This window comes from Esox lucius, chromosome 6, assembly GCF_011004845.1.
Source record: "Esox lucius isolate fEsoLuc1 chromosome 6, fEsoLuc1.pri, whole genome shotgun sequence".
NCBI lineage: Eukaryota > Metazoa > Chordata > Actinopteri > Esociformes > Esocidae > Esox > Esox lucius.
The window spans coordinates 16,347,483-16,365,850 of NC_047574.1; the positions used below are offsets into that span (position 1 = coordinate 16,347,483).

At 41.2% G+C, this 18,368-nt stretch overlaps 1 protein-coding gene across 1 annotated transcript; it reads right to left on the minus strand.

Annotated features, from left to right (window-relative positions):
• Positions 1 to 830: 830 nt before the first annotated feature.
• actn2b (actinin, alpha 2b) lies at positions 831 to 16,052 on the minus strand. Its single transcript, XM_010869905.5, has 21 exons — positions 15,918 to 16,052; positions 12,397 to 12,511; positions 12,177 to 12,296; positions 11,998 to 12,084; positions 11,708 to 11,795; positions 11,425 to 11,503; positions 8,273 to 8,354; positions 7,795 to 7,880; positions 7,321 to 7,413; positions 6,269 to 6,499; positions 5,528 to 5,675; positions 4,823 to 4,973; positions 4,582 to 4,690; positions 4,120 to 4,260; positions 3,792 to 3,974; positions 3,319 to 3,453; positions 3,016 to 3,195; positions 2,698 to 2,844; positions 2,068 to 2,133; positions 1,764 to 1,922; positions 831 to 1,627 (listed from the first exon to the last, which is right to left on the minus strand). The coding sequence occupies exons 1-21, from the start codon at positions 16,050 to 16,052 to the stop codon at positions 1,469 to 1,471; spliced, it is 2,694 nt and encodes an 897-aa protein (XP_010868207.1). The 3' UTR covers positions 831 to 1,468.
• Between the last annotated feature and the right edge of the window lie 2,316 nt (positions 16,053 to 18,368).

The following is an 18,368-nucleotide window of genomic DNA, read 5'->3' on the forward strand; positions in this document are numbered from 1 at the left end:
TTTGTTTTCTCTTCAAAATAACTGAAAACAGAGTAGGAACAAAATAAACAAATGTATGGCCCCCGGGTGCATGGAGATGCCTAGAGGCACCCCAGCCAGGATCTGACAGAAAGGCTGGAACAAAGACCAGACATTTTGTCATTTTTTTAGATAATGTAATTTGATTAGAATCTTGAATTGTATAGTAGCAATGATTGAAAATAAGTTCACCTCCCATTTAAGTGTCTTGTTCCTTTTCCCATTTTGACTTGATGGCATCCCTTCAGGGCAGGTTTAAATGAGTTGTGGTACATTTTGAAGTTGGGGTACATTTTGAAGTACCCTTCATACAGAAAACCTTTAAAATAAGTAGAGTTTACTGAAAACTAGTTGACATCTGTAGTCCCGGTTTTTCTTTTTCACTTTGTCATATGTCTTCAATAGGAGTGTAATGGCAGGGCTGTGTGTTCATTGTCAATGGATAGCCTGTGAAATGTGTACACTCGCAATTGCAAAACACTCTGGATTAGAGCATGTACTAAATGATGTAGAAGGTGAAATGTAATCTCATCGTAAGGTCCAGTGTTTGTACATATAATTATTGCAAATGAGTAGTGAAAAAGAAGTAAATCCCGGTCCAGGTAGCCACTTAGGATAGAGGTGTTCAGAGACGTCTATATAGCACCTGTAATTAACGGCAGAGCAGTTGCCATACCAAACAGTGAGGCTGTCAGTCAAGTTGGTCTCAGCACAGTTCAGATTCCAGATTCATGGCTAATTTAAATGAATGGAAATCAAGAGCAGGCTGGCATGGTGAAGGTTTGATTTAATATGTCAAGAAAAGGCCTGAATGATAATCAAGAAAAATTTGTTTATTGGATCATTGCTCAAAATTACAAAGTATGCATTCATCAGCCTTAATCAGACACCTTTTGTTCCCCCTTAGATTGTGTAATAGCTTACTTAGATTACTTACTTAGATTCATTCAAGATTCATGTAATAGCGTACTTAGATTCATTCAATTTTAGCTATAGCTAAAATATTTCAGATCAAATCTCCAAAATGAGCAAACAGATATACCAAAATGTAAATAATCATTAACCGTTTGTCTCATTCCAAATCCGAACTCATGACGTAGTTCCCACTAAGCCACTGAAAGAGATTCACAAGCAATGTTGACTATTAGTCTGACATTTGTCTGTTCTAGCTAGATAACTGCTGCTATTACTGTAATCAGCAAAGAAACACTGTTGAATGATGACAAACACCTATAGCTTACAAGTAAATGTACTTAACAAAAGCTATCTTTTAACATTAACCACAGAACTCATATGAGGGAATCTGTTGTGCCACACATAACAGGTACATGTACAATAACGTTCATATACCTAATGTGAAATGAACATAGCTAACTTAGTCTACAATGTGTTTGATTTGGGGGATTTCATCCAGAGGTGTCGGCTTGGGTTTAAAGGTAATCTGGCAGTGTTAGAGGTCACTCTCTCCATATAGGGCAGTGGAGAAAGCGGTGTAGTCCAGTGCCCCTGGGAGCCCCCCTGGGCCCCTGTAAGGGGGCATCCTCAAGATGCAGTACTCAGCCTGCTCCGGGGGAAGCTCCCTCCTCAGCTCCTCAACCAGGATGTAGGGCTGTGGAGGTGGGAGAACGGGGAGAGGAGAGATAACAGGGGATCATTTAGGGAGGTCTGCTCTTGCACATTTTCAGAATCTCAGAATGATATGCAAGTTCGGTCTTGATCAGTGTCTGACTCACACATATACATACCTTATCAGCAGCCAGGATCCTGAAGGAGGCCACGACCTGATCAGCGGTGTCTGTATCAGCCGTTTCTCGGGTCATAAAATCAATAAAGGATTGGAAGGACACCATGCCAGTGGCACTGGGGTCAACCATCATCATGATGCGGGCAAATTCCACCTCACCCTATCAGACAGTCACAGAGAGAATGAGAAATCAGGTAAAAGAGAACTAATAACTTTGTGGTTGATTCATTTAATTTAATTTAACCTTCCGACCTAAAATGAAACGTTAACATACTGTCGTTTTGTATGAGCATTGCGGCCCTTACCAAATCATAACCCATAGAGATCAGACAAGCCCTAAAGTCATCAGTGTCCATAGCCCCATGTTTCTTCTGTAGACGGAGGTCAGGTGTCATTGGAAGGAGGTCGGGAGTGGGTCGCCACACAGCGAGGCAATGGGATGAAGAGGAGGAGGGAGAACATGAAGAGGTGGATGGTAGAGCAGTGGAAACACAACAACATGGAGACACACACACAACCAGACAGACAGATGAACAGTGACACACAGTGGCACCAGGGGACAGAGAGAAAGCCAGACAAGACATTATGAATCATTTCTAAATTAAGTCATCCCAGACCAACCTGAGGACACCAAAATTGTAATGCGGCAGTACATTACTTAGAGCTCAACATATTGATGGAAGCCTAGGTCATCAACAGGAGGTCATTCAGGGATGAGGAAGGATTAGATGTCAGTAGGAGAGAACCTGATTTCCAGGTTAGGGTTTAGTTATCATAATAAGGGTTATTATAAAGATTAAGCCACACATTAGGGTTAAGGTTCAATGATTTATTGTTATTTCTAATTTTCAGTATAATGCTATTTAAAAATCGAGTTGAATCTTGTTGTTTGAATCAGACTACTGTTATTGGAGGGTGTGAAGAGAGCACTGTACCCGGTCAAAGTGGTTGAAAGAAGAGCGGAACTCATGCATCTGTTCTTGGCTGATGCCCTTGGCATCACGGGTCAAGATCTGGGTCTCAATCTCATTGATGGTTCGGGCAATGGTTGTGAGAAGGAGCTCCCAGCCCACACGGATGTGCTGTTTCCACATCGATAACACACACACACAAAGATGGAAATACACACAAATGAATCAACTGTCCAAACAATATCCCAATAATGCACTTTGATTATTATGGCCACAACCAAATCTACAGAACATAAACTGCATGTAGAAAATGTCCTGCAGTGGTGCTCCACAGTACTGTACCTCCATGGTGTAGTTGGTGTGCTTGTTATCAAAAATCAAGGACTCCTGGATGAGCTGGTGGTCTCCTTCCAGCTTGTCGACGTTGGGCTTGTAGGTGACGATAACATGCTCAAACTGCTTCAGCTGGGTCATCTGGTCCTCCAGGGTACCACCCACCTCCAGGGAGCAGCGCCCAATCTCCTGTCAGAACCACATAAATGAGGAAGTTAGATTTTGTTCCAGTTCCAAAGTTACCCCCAGACCATTAGGTTTCAGTCAGTGGTCTGTGGGTAAAATAATGAATTATGATTAATTAAAACTGACCTCCATTCTTGTCTGTATCCAGGGTCCAATGAGGTTAGCCTGAGCAGCAAACTGCCGTCTCAGCCTCTCGTTAGCATGTTGCCGGGCTAGTTCCTCCTGAAGGGAACCTTCTCTCTGAGGAACCAGCTTCTTCACCTGGTAAACAGCATAGCAACAATGCATACCGTACATGCAGAAAGCTAAATCTCCATCCCCCTTGCAGTAGCAAGCCTGAACTGGCATACCCGAGCTTCAAAATCACACGTCATGTTAACTGTCTTCCCACTGTGTTAAATAGTATGGACACACATCATTGCAGTTTCTGTAGGTTCACTTCGTTGGATAGTCCAAATGTGTTTCACAAAAACAAGCACTAAGCACTCCAAATTCTGTCAGTTTGGCCCTGACTTGACAAAAAAACAGTTTTAAAAAACAGTGTGAAAAACAGTTTTAGTTGGTGTAGACTTTCTTTAGGCAATGTAAAAAGGTTGCACCTTGTCCCACTTTGCAAGAAGCTCCTCTGTGGTGATTGTGCTGTAAGGGTTGATCAGATTAGCCTTGATGCTGTAGCTCTGAGAGATTTTCTGCACCTCGTTTTGGATCCCTAGTATTGCCTGTCTCTCTCCATCGGCCTCTGGGAGTGTTGCCTTGAACTGCTCATGTGCAGAGATCAGGCTCTTCGGGTGTAAAGATAGAAGTTGTAGTTTTGGCTTATACTTACAATAATGTAGCAATTGATGGACACTGTATGAAACTTAGCCATAGCCATAACATTTGTAACTACAGCCAACTGATTATATGGTAACAGGTGGTGTTGCATACCTGGACCTCCTCAATAGTGTGTACAATAAACATGTCCTGTAGATCCTCCATAGCCCCTTCCATCCAGTTGTTGAAAGGCGCTGATCTTTTGGCAAACTCAAGGAACAACTGATCAATAGTTTCCAGCAGCTTCTCTGTCCTCTAGAAAAAAAAAAATCATACATTGTCAGTCATCTCATTTCATTCATCTTAATTCCTTATACCAAGCTGCATCCCAGTGAAATTACCCAAATCACCCCTGTGATATATGTGGATTAGACCTCTATCTTTTGGGCATGGATAGTGGGTTGACAGAAGCTCATGCAAGTCTCTCTTAACCTGGACCTGGTTTTGGGTTGTGACATATTTGATGTCATAAGTGCCAGTAAGTGCCAGTATTTTCAGACTACCAAACTGTACAGTGTTTGCTTCATGATCCCAGTGTAGTTTAGAAGAGAATAGTATGTTCAAAATGTTACTCGCCTCCAGAGCCTCTCTCCTCTTTTGGGTCAGTGTACCAAGTTGATCCCACAGGTCACAGATGCTCTGACATCTCTGGTTGACAGCCGCCACCTCGTGATAGTCCAGCTCACTGCACAAGACCACGGGAAGTAAATCTAAAGTATTGTATGACTGTAAATGGAATACTGGTTGTAGTGAATGCAATGATTTTAAGGATGATTAGGAAGACAGTTAGGAGAAGGGTTAGTGGAAGGATCCATACTTGAGCTCCTGGGCAATGGCAGCAATCTGTTCCACCCTGTCCTGATGAGCAGCCAGGTCGCTCTCAAACGCATCGTGTTTCCTTAACAACGCCCGTACCTCAGTCAGGCTGGCCGTTTCATAGTCCTTCAGAGAGAGAATCAGCTCTTTCCCTGGTCACAGTGAGGAAAAGCAAGACAGCAAGAAAGAGAGGCACGTGAACGTACCATAAAATAACAAAAACAAATGTTGAAGATTTACTCAGAAATTATCCCAGTGACTAACCTAAAATAATTTAAAGCTAAATGTTTTAACTCTAGATATACCATATAAATAAGTAAACACTCCACAGACACTGACATAAACCGACACAGCCCGACACAGACACAGACCGACACAGGCCGACACACACATAGACACAGACTGACACAGACCGACACACACACACCGACACAGACCGACACAGACCGACACACACACAGACACAGACCGACACACATAGACACAGACCGACACACATAGACACAGACAGACACAGGCCGACACACACACCGACACAGACCGACACACAGACCGACACAGGCCGACATACACACAGACACGGACAGATGCAGACCGACTCACACAGACACAGACAGACACAGATTGACAAACACACAGACAGACACAGACCGACACACACACAGACACAGACAGACACAGACAGACAGTAAAAGCCGAGACCAACCATTAGCCCAGGTCTCATGGGTGGTGGCTTTCTGACGAAACTTTTCAGCCAGGTGATCCAGTCGTTCCAGCCTGCGAATCTCTGTCAGAAGCCACTCCTCGTAGCCTTTTTCTGCCCCCTCCAGTCCCTGCCAGGCACTGGCTATGTCCTGCAGCCAACAGAGACAGACACACATCCAGCATAAAATAAGTAATGCAGCAAAATCAGTACATATCCAAATAAATAGCTTTTTTAGAGACATGATATATATTTGTTCTCTGACTCCAAACCAGAAAATAATGCAAGTAGGGTAAAACTTGATCTTTTAAATTTTATTTATTGATTACTGACACAATTTTCCAGAGTTACTCATTAATTGGAGTAGTGTGTTTAACCTTTAACTTTTAATCTCTTGGTGCAAGAATTAAGTAAATGTATTGATTAATTAATGTAATTGACTGACAGCATTGTGGAACCTAAACGTAGGCTACCGAACACACCTCTGCTTGACCTTGTGATCAATTGGATTGGGGAATGCTGCTGCATTTTGGGAATGATCATGTGCTTATCACCCTTGAATCACGGCAGTTAAGCCATGATTGCATTTGGGAGGCTCAGGTCTCATTCCAGGGGTACTAAGCCCTGCTGCCCTGTAATTCACACCTTTCATAGCTGTATTTACAGCTACTTTACTTTGGCTGGTAGCTTTTCTTCCATCCGTTTGGTATGATTTATCACTATATGCTGTGTGTTTACACTTACAGACACCATCTTTCCCTCAGAGGGCATAAAGGCCGGCCGGTTGCTGATGCGCAGCTTGGTCTGCAGGGTGTTGAAGCTGATCTCGAGCTGGCACTTTTCCTGCACCTTGGGGGGCTTGTGCATGCGGCGGTAGTCCCTGAAATCCTCCAGTTTCCTTTGCATTTCAACCATGGTCTTCTCTGGAGTCCTGTTCTCCAGCCATGGGGTGGTCTTCCGGATCCACTCCAATAGCTATTAAAAACACAAGGGATGACAAAAGCTACAGATTTGGGGTTCATGTGTTGTTATTACAGATCTACACATCTGTAATACTAAGAAAGTCCCTTACTCTGAGTTAAATTCAGGTAGCATGAGGTGACACTGCTAGAACCTGATAAATAACGTAATAAAATTGATGTTAATATGCACCTCCATTAGCGTTCATCCAGACCAGAAGTATATACTTATATATTTCAGTGGAGATAGGCCAAACGCCCCATCTTTAGTCAGTCACTAGTGAATGAACATGAGAATAGCTGGTTCATTATCGATTTTGTAAAATATGTGAATAGCTCCATCACTATCAGTTGCGATATAAACTGTTGATACCATAAATAATAAACATTTGAAGCTCAAACATGTAAATACAATTTTTTAAACTTGAAGATGAACTGTTAAGAGAAAATAACTCAAGAGATTTGCTGTAATTTCTAAGCAACTGCCTCTTTGCATTCTGAAATGTGCTAGGCTAGATTGTTTAAAACACTGTGACTGAGTCAAAGGTGCTACTCATATTGGCCATATTGGTTTTTAGTGCCACATATCATCATTTTAGTGCCACATCATCATTTTAGTGCCACATTGGTGATCTATCTAAGCAACCATTGATCTCACTGCACATCATGAACCACATGACTGTCAATGACTGTCAATCATCATCATATCTTTAGAACATGAAACAAAAAAGCCTAAATAAATATTGTCTATCACCATCAGCTTCATTTCGGTGCAGATCAAAAAACATAATGAGGCAGTTCTTTTGGAAAGCCATTCCACCAGTATAACAGCTTTACCTCGCTTGCCAGCCTTTCATATTCCTCCATAAGTTTTTCATTCTCCTGGTTCACACCCAACACTTTACAGATCCTGTTGGCCGCTGTCTCAGCCTATGAAACGGGGAGGAGGAAAAAAGACAAGGGGTAGGTGGTTGAGAGCTGAGATGGGGGGGGGGGATCCTTGTTGCCATGGCCTAATGTGCATATTAATATCATCGGGCACATGAATTACACTTGCCTGCATAATTTTTTAATGCTAATGTCAATATCAAACAATTTACCAGTTCACCAATAACAAAGTATGCATAATCTCAAACGACATGCAGTCTTGACACGTGGACAGATTCAGTTTACAGTAGTTTGGTAGTGAGGGGCAATGAAGAAACTTAAACTTTAATTGGATGAACATGTGAATTTGAATGATTGACATAAGAGTGGTAGCATTTCATTCACAAAATGAATTCAAACGGTTCACGAGGCAAGTTCCTATACCTGCTCAGCTCCAGCAAAGGCGTGATAAAAGCAGGACACGTAGGTCATGATAGCTCTCTCATCAGGCTTGGGGGTGTTGATGATATCTACAGGCGAAGGGGGAGACAGAAGAAGGTAAAAGATGAACAGGAGGAAGACACGGAATGGAGAGAGGAAGGAGCAGTGCACCTTCCACACCTTGATGTTTTAGATCAGGGCTTCTCTCGGGGTGGTCAATCCAATAGCTTTAGACAAGAATGTACAACTTTACCAGGTCCTATGGACACTAGGACCGGAGCATTAATGTGTCCTCACCTTCTGTTCCACTGCAAATGCGTGGACGTATACATCATAACAATCCTGACCTCTGGGCTGGCTGTGCCTATGTAATGTCTGGTGAAACCTGGTACACCTGTATGCAACTACAATCCTCCTGGCAATTCTGAAACCAAACCCATAGTCTGAAACCCACCATCATTCTGTTTCCTTAAGACATTACCTTCTGCGTCCAGCATCTTGGGAATATCCAGGTGCTTCTCAGCTATTTCAAAGGCCAGGTTCAGGTTTCCCATAGGATCATCCTAGAAGATGATATCATAGAATGTCTGAACTGTATTTCAACCACAGAAAGCTTTGGCCACCTTAACACTTCTTTACTGAGACTGAAAGTAAGCATTTTCATAGGGACCAGCATTATAAACAGGTTCACAAACTGGCTAGCACATAGTGATGAACTGACCAAACAGCGATGGACAATATGTCCTCACTTCTGGGGTTAGGGGCGAGTCAGTGTGTTTAGGGGAAGGATAAGCCTCACGCTGCTTGTTCCATTCTATGTCTGTTCCACTGACTCTGGCAGAGGACAAAGGCTAACAGGACAGTGGCAGCTGCAGAGATTGTGGATGGACAGATGCCCATAGGCCTGTTCCACGCACTAAGCCATTTCCTCAGGCACTCAGGGCTTACAGAGCCTGCTCACCTGGAGCCAGACATGACAGCTGACAGGGTCTGTCTGGGCTCAATGCATGTGTGGGATTGTTGGAGGGGGTCATATAGGTGTGTGTGTGTGTCTGTATGTGTGTGTGCGTGCACACGTGTAAGTGATTCTGTGTGTTTGTTAGTGTGTGTATTTGTATGTGTAGTTGCGAGTCTGCAAGGGTGTGTGTGTGTATACGTAAAAGAGAAATGGGAAGGAGACCTATACTAAAACCTTAAGCCTCAGGCTTTATATGAAGTTTAGGACCCCTAGATATATACATTTTTCTGTCTATTTCCTAACAGTGAATAGATTGATTGCCCTTTATAGAGCGTTCCCAGCCAGAGCTATCTGACAGCCACAGCTGAGGTAAAGCCAGGGCTCTCCTGGGATGTGACTCACATTTGTCTGTCTATTCAGAGACACAACCAAGACAGTTCAGGCACCTGCGACAACCAGAACGGCATGCTTTACTTTGTTTTGAGATGGAAATATGACTGACTACTATGAAGCTCACAGGTTCCAAACCGGAGTATTCTGAACTGTAGCCTAGTCTTATTTCAAAACACACATTCTAGAATACGTCTATGCACTACACCTGAACATTATACATACACTTCTCACATTTTAGGGATGGAGGCAGAGGACTGGACTAGAACCAGGACTGGGAGAAAAGGACTGAACTAAATACATGAGGAGAACAGAAACAGGTGAGGGCTCAACACAGGTGAACGACATGGACAGGAACGACACAATCAACTAACATGGACAGGAATTCCAAATAAGGACATGACACAAACCAGCAAGGAACCGAAACTCAAACAAGGACCGGAACGATCCCATTCGGCCAGGATCGTTACAACACTGATGAGCCAAACCATTATGACCACTCACAGGTGAATTGAATAACGTTGATCATCTCCTGACAAAGGGCACATGTCAAGGTCTGGGTAGATAAGACAGTAAGCGAACTATCAGTTCTCATTTGTCAACATGTTGAATGAAGGAGAAATGGGCAGAGTAAAGGCCTAAATTACTTTGACAAGGGCCAAATTGTTATGGCCAAGGCATCTCTGAAACGGCCTCAGGGTGTTTGGCGCTGAAGGCTCATCAATGCGTGAGAGCAATGAAGGCTATCCTGTCTGGTCTGAACCAACAGAATGTCTACTGTGGCACACATTGTTCAGGAATGGTTTGAGGAACATTATGAAGAGTTCAAGGTGTTTCCCTGGCCTCCAAATTCCCCAGATCTTCATTTGATTCAGCATCTCTGTGATGGTGCCAGATAACACAGGACATGCCTTGGCGGGTTTGCGCTGTTTTGGCAACACGTGGAAAATCAACAGCATATTGGTCATAATGTTGGTCATAATGTTTTAGCTTATCAGTGCAAATGAAGCTATTCCTACGTTCAAAGTGATCACCAAATAACTAATCCTGGGTGGTTTTAGAGAATGTAGACCCAATCTACCATTTAAGTGGTGAGCCTAGAACCTACTACTACAATTGCACACACAATTCTAATGACAGTCGAGTTCAACCACTTTTGTACCTACACGTATGACACCTTCCGGTTGTGACAGATGATTAGGTATTGCCTTTGTTTGTGTTTCTGAGCACAAAAAGCTAGTCCGTCCTTCCACCTTTACACAGTGGTAAGCCAGGTGAGCATGCAAGTAAGTGAATTAACATATCAGGGAAAGAGAGATTAGGTGAGTATAAGATAATTAACTATTTTATATCTGCTTCTATATGTACAGTCCATCAACTTTATAATTTTACGTTAAGCCACCCTGCCAATGTTAATCCCAAGGCATGTCTATCAAAAACATATTGTAAATCAAAGACATTGAATAGTCATTATTACTCATAATGCTAATCTGGTACTAACGCAAAACTAAGTGAACTACACAATTTTAGTTATTTTAACAAGTTCCCTTCATTTTCTTAATCCAGGAATGCAAGTATGTAAATTGAAGCTGTTTTAAATTGTGACGTGTTATGGTACATTAAACATGGACTGAAAACCAAGCCATTTTTGGAAACTGTATTAGGGTTAAGCTAGACCTAAAAATTAGGATTTGTTTTAAATAATAACTTATTGTGTATTGTCATGAAGAGTAAAACATATTGTGAAAATTAAGAATTAAATCAAAGGCATACTGGGTATGTATTTAAGGTATGGCATAGTTGGGGTATGAAACATACTGTAGATGCATGCTAAAAAAGCTGTAACATATCTGCCTACATTATTACAGTGAGTCCAGTCTTGCAAGACCTCCCACATCTCATCACGCCTCCTTTGAGGTTTGTTTTCAATGGTAATTCTATAGGATTTAAAATTTCAAGAAAAACTCACTATTTATGCTTCATTTTATTAAAATAGAAGACTGTGACGGCAACTTCGTATTGCTTTAGAAGGTGTTTTTGTGGGTTGATGTGTTGCATTGCCGGTGTCCCACCCATTTCTAAAATATTTTTTCAACGTAAGTGTGTCCGACACAGCATGGCATGGTCTAAGAGGCTTCAGTAAGTGAAAACGGGTTTCCTGAAAGGTTTTGGTGAGTGAGAAAAGATTATAGAGTTAATATTCTGGTCATAGGGAATGGTTCTTTGTTAGTATGTCGGAGCAAATGGACACCGTTATCGTTAGTATTTGGGACCACACTAGAGACCTTGTTGAGCTTAGCGTAGTCGATGAGGTCAGGTCTGTGTCTGTGAATCAGGGCACAGAAGGCCAATCCATCCTTCCAGCTTCACCAACAGGCAACGAAGAACCAGGTCAGAAGTCAGAGTAGCATGATAATTGAGCAAAGCAGAGGTCACTAACATTGGTCCAAAGGAGCTATAGTGTGTGCAGGATTTGACTTTCCTATGACTTATTTCAAACTTATTAGAACAGAATTTGTTTATACTGTTCACATTTATTGAAACAGAAAAAGTAAAAAACATTCTCACCTAACATGAAAGTTCTGGACATTAACATTTCTGTAGGGGGCAGTCTTTCTCTGGCACCATAAGAGAAGGCCTTCTTTTGCAGATGTTTCTGAGAGGGAAGAGAAATAATTCTCCAACAGCAATATAAAATGACATTTTTGTATCATTAAACCAAGAAGTCAGCAAAGATAATCTTTTCTCAAGGAAGACCAATGGGAACACTGGGAATCAATATGCTGGAAGTTACCTAAATACACATTAGTAACAATGCTATGTTTCATTTCTAAGTGTGCCATTTTGTTATACCTTACCTTCTACAGAGATGTCCTGGATGGCAAAGCGGAGGATGATAGTCCAAATCATTCCAAGAGTCATCTTAACGTTACCATCCACAATTTCTTAAAAATAAAATATGAAACCATCACATAATTAACAGTAGGATGTCTGGCTGGGTGTCTGAGCAATTTACACTCCCTGGATGAAAGATTACCTTCAGCTCCAATAGAGACCAGTTTTACTCCTTTGCTTGTGATGAAGTCTAAGGCTTTGTTGACATTGGCAATCTTGTGAAAACGCATTTTCCCTCTGTCTGGCTTGGGTAGCCTCTCCCCTGGAGGAAAGGCGAGATAGTACTAAACTCTATTGGTGATGACCAGCAACCACTGAATATATTTAACCATCAACTATACAGAATTATCAAGAAACAGTACCTGAAATAACTTCCAAAAGAAGCATGAGTTTGAGGCCATTCCTGAAGTCATCTTCTATGTTTTCAATCTGTGTTCCTGCTTTCCTCAGGTGGGAGTTGCACCAAGCTGTAAAGGTCTACCAAGAAAAGGATATTTCATAAAACTTTGATGCAGTTACTTTAAATAAGAGGTTGAGCATTAATGATACCTGTGAGCTCATCAGAGAACCATGGGAGAATTTTCCATCAAGGGTTTTGTTTATCAAAGATTATATCTTCCAAAACATTTAAACTACGGTCCATTTTCCATGAACAATTGGAAGGCTCATGTATCTGTTTCATTTAGGGATGCTTGTCATGCATACTTCATGAAGGTAGCTTAGTTTATAGCCTGGTTGTAAACATACTATAGCCATGCTGCTTAGTAATACTTCTGGCCTGAGGCCATAAATTGTGATAACCTTTAGAAAGTGTCACATACTGAGATTAACCTATTTGCAAACCCTTTGGTTTTAAAGTACGTCATCCTTTCACCCAACATGAGAGCCAACAACTGAAATGCTATTTTTACATTTAAGTCACTATTAAACAGAACCTACTGTTGATGATCACTGTTCAGAGGAATGCTGTGAGCAGACTTGAGGTCACATTCCAGATTATCTAAGGTGTTAAACTGAGTGTGCACTTATGACCCTAATGATAAGACACCCATTAGAAATACTTTTAGCTGAGTATCATGATGATAGGAATATATCACATGAATACAGTCCATTATTCTCTCACATGTTTTTGCAAATAGGCACTTTTACTAAAATATTAAAGGTGTGGTCTGAAACATTTGCAATTAACAAAATATTTTAACTGGATTTTGGACTGGATGAGTAATATGTTGTTTGTGGATGTATTGTTTTTATATGTATAATCTATAAATAGAAAAACAATCGTACATCAATTAGCCATGAAATTCCATGTTTGAAAGCAAGTGGTTTTGATGAGGCAGAAATGTTATGGAGTTTTCTTTGGCTCAACAGCGACATTTTTACAACTAGTGGTTAAAGAGAATATTCTGCATCTTTAACTGATTTCCAAAGAATCCAAAAGTACTTGAAGCGTTAACTACCGCCCTAGGCCTTCCAGACATGTGAATCCTGAAAGGACAGAGGCTAATGGCCTTAATTCAATCACATAAACGCGTCATTGCATGTACAGTACGTGTCACAAACAGGGAATGACCATGAGTATATTTGATGGGATACATTTTACATCCCTTCCAAGCAGGCATCACTGGATCAAACTCAACCAGGAATGTGATCTGACAGTCCGCTTCCAGCATTTATTTGTGTTGTGTGTGAACCCTGAGAATGTTCGCATGCTTCAGTGGCAAGCTGTGTTCTCCAACCATTCCCCTCCGCACAGCATGTCTGGCAGAGTGACCCTCAGGCCCCTAAGAACCTTACATTCTTACAGTGCATAGCCTGAGTGCTGTGGATGAATGCCACCCGCCTAGAGAGGCTGCCCGGTGGGACGCCTGTCTAAATTAAGAACATTAGATGCTTTGGACTAAAGGCTGCATTCCACATGACAAATGAGACCAGAGTGTATGTGACATTGAACTGCTGCCCTGTGGGTAAAACATGGCAGGCCATCCCGATCTGCCATAGCTAAAGATGCCCCCCCCACAACAGCCCTGACGATCAGAGCTAAATATATTAATGAATCAAGTCCAATGTCGACCACCCAGCCATTGAGGTAAGAATACTTTACAGTGTTAACGTGTTACTTCCCTGTTCCTCACTGCACAGAAACTTTTGAACTTTTTCTTGAATGTTTTAAAAAGGTTTCAGTGCAAACATGACGAAGAACATTCCCAAAAAACTTGACTCTAGCTAACATCATTCAAAACACATCATTCATGTGGTTCGCCCAGTATTACCAGAGCTACATTTTTATTTTATTTTGACTAGACATGTCAAGTAGCATGTTAAATTAGTACTGAGCTGCTATAAAAAAAGTAATAAAATACTAACCAGAAATAAAAATAACTGTAGCAAAACTGTGTATAACAAATCGCCACTCTCGGGCAAAAAGGCTGAGGGTTTACTGGCACTATGGAAAAGCTCACTCTCCCATCTTTCACATTACCCTATTAGTGATGTGTCGTTCGCAAACAAACAGCTCTTTTTGGTTAATGTTGGGAACCAAATCTCTCTGGTGAATGGAGAAATTTGTTTCCACATTTCCACATAAATTACAAAAATATTCACTGAAGATTGAATATTCACACTGCATAAATAATTCATTGAGGGGAGAGCACATCAATGTGTTCCACACATATTTTTTTCTGGAGTGCGTATTTCTTAACATCAGGTAAAAAAACAGATAATCACATGATGAGCTTTTTTTTTGCTTAAACTGTAAGTGCTATGTGTGGCACAAACCTAACACTGACTGTGCCTCATTGAGTCGAAATGCTTCACATTAGCTGGGTGTCTTGTTAAAATTCACAGTGGCTGGGAAAAACTGCCTAGAAAGGAAGGAATTTTGGAAGAGATGTGGAGAGGATCAGGCTACTATAAGTATTATGGCAGCCCAGTCTTTAGCATGTACCTGAAAAATATCTGTTTTGCATTGTAAAAACCAATATTAAGGGACAGGTCCTGTAGGTCAGGTAGGAATTTTTGAAAAAAGACATAACCTTTAGTTTGAGAGCAGATGACTGATACTGAGTTGGGGATCTATTTTAAGATGCTTGGTGCTGTATTTATTGGTTTCAATAGACAAAAGAATTCCACACATAGTACAATGGATTAACCCACTATAATGCCTTTTAGTCTCTAGGTTAAAATTAGATATAGCATCCATTCTAATCCCAAGGACGTCATTGTGAGTTAGAAGCATCTGTTGACAGTTTGCATTCCACCCGTAGGCCTATCAGTGGTATGACAAGTCTTGAGAGCTGCTCATTTTGCTATTTTTAGCTGGTAGGGCTACCCACCACATCGGTCCCTGTCAACTGGAGCCATGACAGACCCTCAGCTCCAGCGGAAACAAATACCAGGAACCAGGAGTAAAGCTTAGGAGTCTGAGCTAACGTGAATCGCATAACGCTCAATTGATAAATGCTAACAAATGTTATTTTGCTGTCATTTGAGTTTCCAGTCCTTCATTGTGTAAAGTACATTTGTTTAAACATTCATTCATCATTAAAGGAGAACTTGATATTAGACGGTTCTTCACTTCACAAGTAGTCAATGGATCAAAATAAACTCTAATCAATGGTCCAGCCATATCAAACTTTGCCAAACTTTAGCCACCACTAGTTCAATCACAACCAATTGAAATAATGGGGTCATTTTTAATAGCCAAATCATTTTTATGGAACATCATTCCCAATGTGGAGATGACCAGAGCTGATATGGGAAAAAACTTTTAAGCGTGCTTATGCATCAATTCCACAGGTATTCAGCTACCTGTGTTTAAAGTACAGCAGAAAAAAAACCGAATCATTACTGTTTTTCCAGGTGAGATGTGATATCTACTTACCTTCCTTTGCTGTTTCTCCCAGGCGGGGTCCAGCAACAAGTCCCTGTCCCACTCATCCTCCTGCAACATGTAGTCCTCCTCATCATCAATGAATCCGTTATCATAATGTAATGTTGTCTCTATCTGGGTCATCATCGTTTCTTGTGTCTCTGTATTCCTCCAGATGACTGTGTCTTTGTCTTCCAAATGTGTTTGGACTCTGATAACTGAATTATGGACCTGGGCTGGATAACCTCCACTAACTCCCTCTTTCTGTTTCACTCAATCTGATTCCCTCTCACTCAGCTCTGCCCCTTTCCCTGTCTGGCTGCAGTTGCCATACAGTAATCACAGGGGGACATGCACTGATAGAAATTAGTACTGACGGGTCATATGACTGGAGCGCAGGCGCTCACGCACATACACACACACACACACACACTATATCTGAAATGGTTATATTAATGAATATTCTGTATAATGTCAGTATTTCTAAAATGGTATAAAAATAACTGTACACACAAAGGCACAGTGTACGACACCATATAACTTAAGTCATATAGAATTGTATTTCCTGGTCTGGAAACTGCAGACCTTTGCAATGTAAATCTGGACCCTATTAAATAAGTTAAAGTGATTTGACAAGTGGCTCCTTCAAGTGACTTAACACTTGTAATGTTTACTTTGGTTTTTGAGGAATCCAAACACAGTTTGAGTCACAAAACACATCCACAATTATTGTCACCTTTGGTAAAGTCTTTTTTCAGCTTAAAATTACACTCAAAATTAGAACATGTAAAATCTCGCGGGTCCAGTGGACCCCAACATTACATACAGGTGCTGGTCATATAATCAGAATATTATCAAAAAGTTGATTTATTTCAGTAATTCCATTTAAAAAGTGAAACTTGTATAATGTATACATTAATTCCACACAGACTGATATATTTCAAGTGTTTATTTTTTTTTATTTTGATGATTATAACTGACAACTAATGAAAACCCCAAATTCAGTATCTCAGAATATTAGAATATTGTGAAAAGGTTCAATATTGAAGACACCTGGTGCCACACTCTAATCAGCTAATTAACTCAAAACACCTGCAAAGGCCTTTAAATGGTCTCTCAGGCTAGACATTGTGTATGCTACACAATCATGGGGAGGACAGCTGACTTGACAGCTGTCCAAAAGACGACCATTGACACCTTGCACAAGGAGGGCAAGACACAAAAGGTCATTGCTAAAGAGGCTGGCTGTTCACAGAGCTCTGTGTCCAAGCACATTAATAGAGAGGCGATGGGAATGAAAAGATGTGGTAGAAAAAAGTGTACAAGCAATAGGGATAACCGCACCCTGGAGAGGATTGTGAAACAAAACCCATTCAAAAATGTGGGGGAGATTCACAAAGAGTGGACTACAGCTGGAGTCAGTGCTTCAAGAACCACCACGCACAGACGTATGCAAGACACATTCCTTGTGTCAAGCCACTCTTGAACAAGACACAGCGTCAGAAGCGTCTCGCCTGGGCTAAAGACAAAAAGGACTGGACTGCTGCTGAGTTATGTTCTCTGATGAAAGTAAATTTTGCATTTTCTTTGGAAATCAAGGTCCCAGAGTCTGGAGGAAGAGAGGAGAGGCACAGAATCCACGTTGCTTGAAGTCCAGTGTAAAGTTTCCACAGTCAGTGATGTCATCTGCTGGTGTTGGTCCACTGTGTTTTTTGAGGTCCAAGGTAAACGCAGCCGTCTACCAGGAAGTTTTAGAGCACTTCATGCTTCCTGTTGCTGACCAACTTTATGGAGATGCAGATTTCATTTTCCAACAGGACTTGGCACCTGCACATAGTGCCAAAGCTACCAGTACCTGGTTTAAGGACCATGGTATCCCTGTTCTTAATTGGCCAGCAAACTCGCCTGACCTTAACCCTATAGAAAATATATGGGATATTGTGAAGAGGAAGATGCGATATGCCAGACCCAACAATGCAGAAGAGCTGAAGGCCACTATCAGAGCAACCTGGGCTCTCATAACACCTGCCCAGTGCCACAGACTGATGGACTCCATGCCACGCCGCATTGCTGCAATAATTCAGGCAAAAGGAGCCCTAACTAAGTATTGAGTGCTGTACATGCTCCTACTGTTCATGTTCATACTTTTCAGTTGGCCAACATTTCTAAAAATAATTTTTTTGTATTGTTAATATTCTAATTTTCTGAGGTACTGAATTTGGGATTTTCATTAGTTGTCAGTTATTATCATCACAATTAAAATAAATAAACATTTGAAATGTATCAGTCTGTGTGTAATGAAAGTTTCACCTTTTGAATAGAATTACTGACATAAATTAACTTTTTGATGATATTCTAATTATATGACCAGCACCTGTATGTAGTGCAAATGTGTAGGGCGGGCAGTGTGCACTCAATGAAAACATGTTGCTCCACACTCACAGAATATGAGCCAAGGCCAAT

Bases quoted from the DNA above. Each gene is read 5' to 3' on its own strand.
- actn2b (XM_010869905.5), bottom strand. From the start codon at position 16,052: ATGATGACCCAGATAGAGACAACATTACATTATGATAACGGATTCATT. The intron at 11,504-11,707 runs GTGAGAATGTTT...CTGTTGGTGAAG, and splicing joins GTCCAGAACTTTCATGTTAG to CTGGAAGGATGGATTGGCCT. The intron at 4,261-4,581 runs GCGAGTAACATT...TTTTTTTTCTAG, and splicing joins AGAGGAGAGAGGCTCTGGAG to AGGACAGAGAAGCTGCTGGA.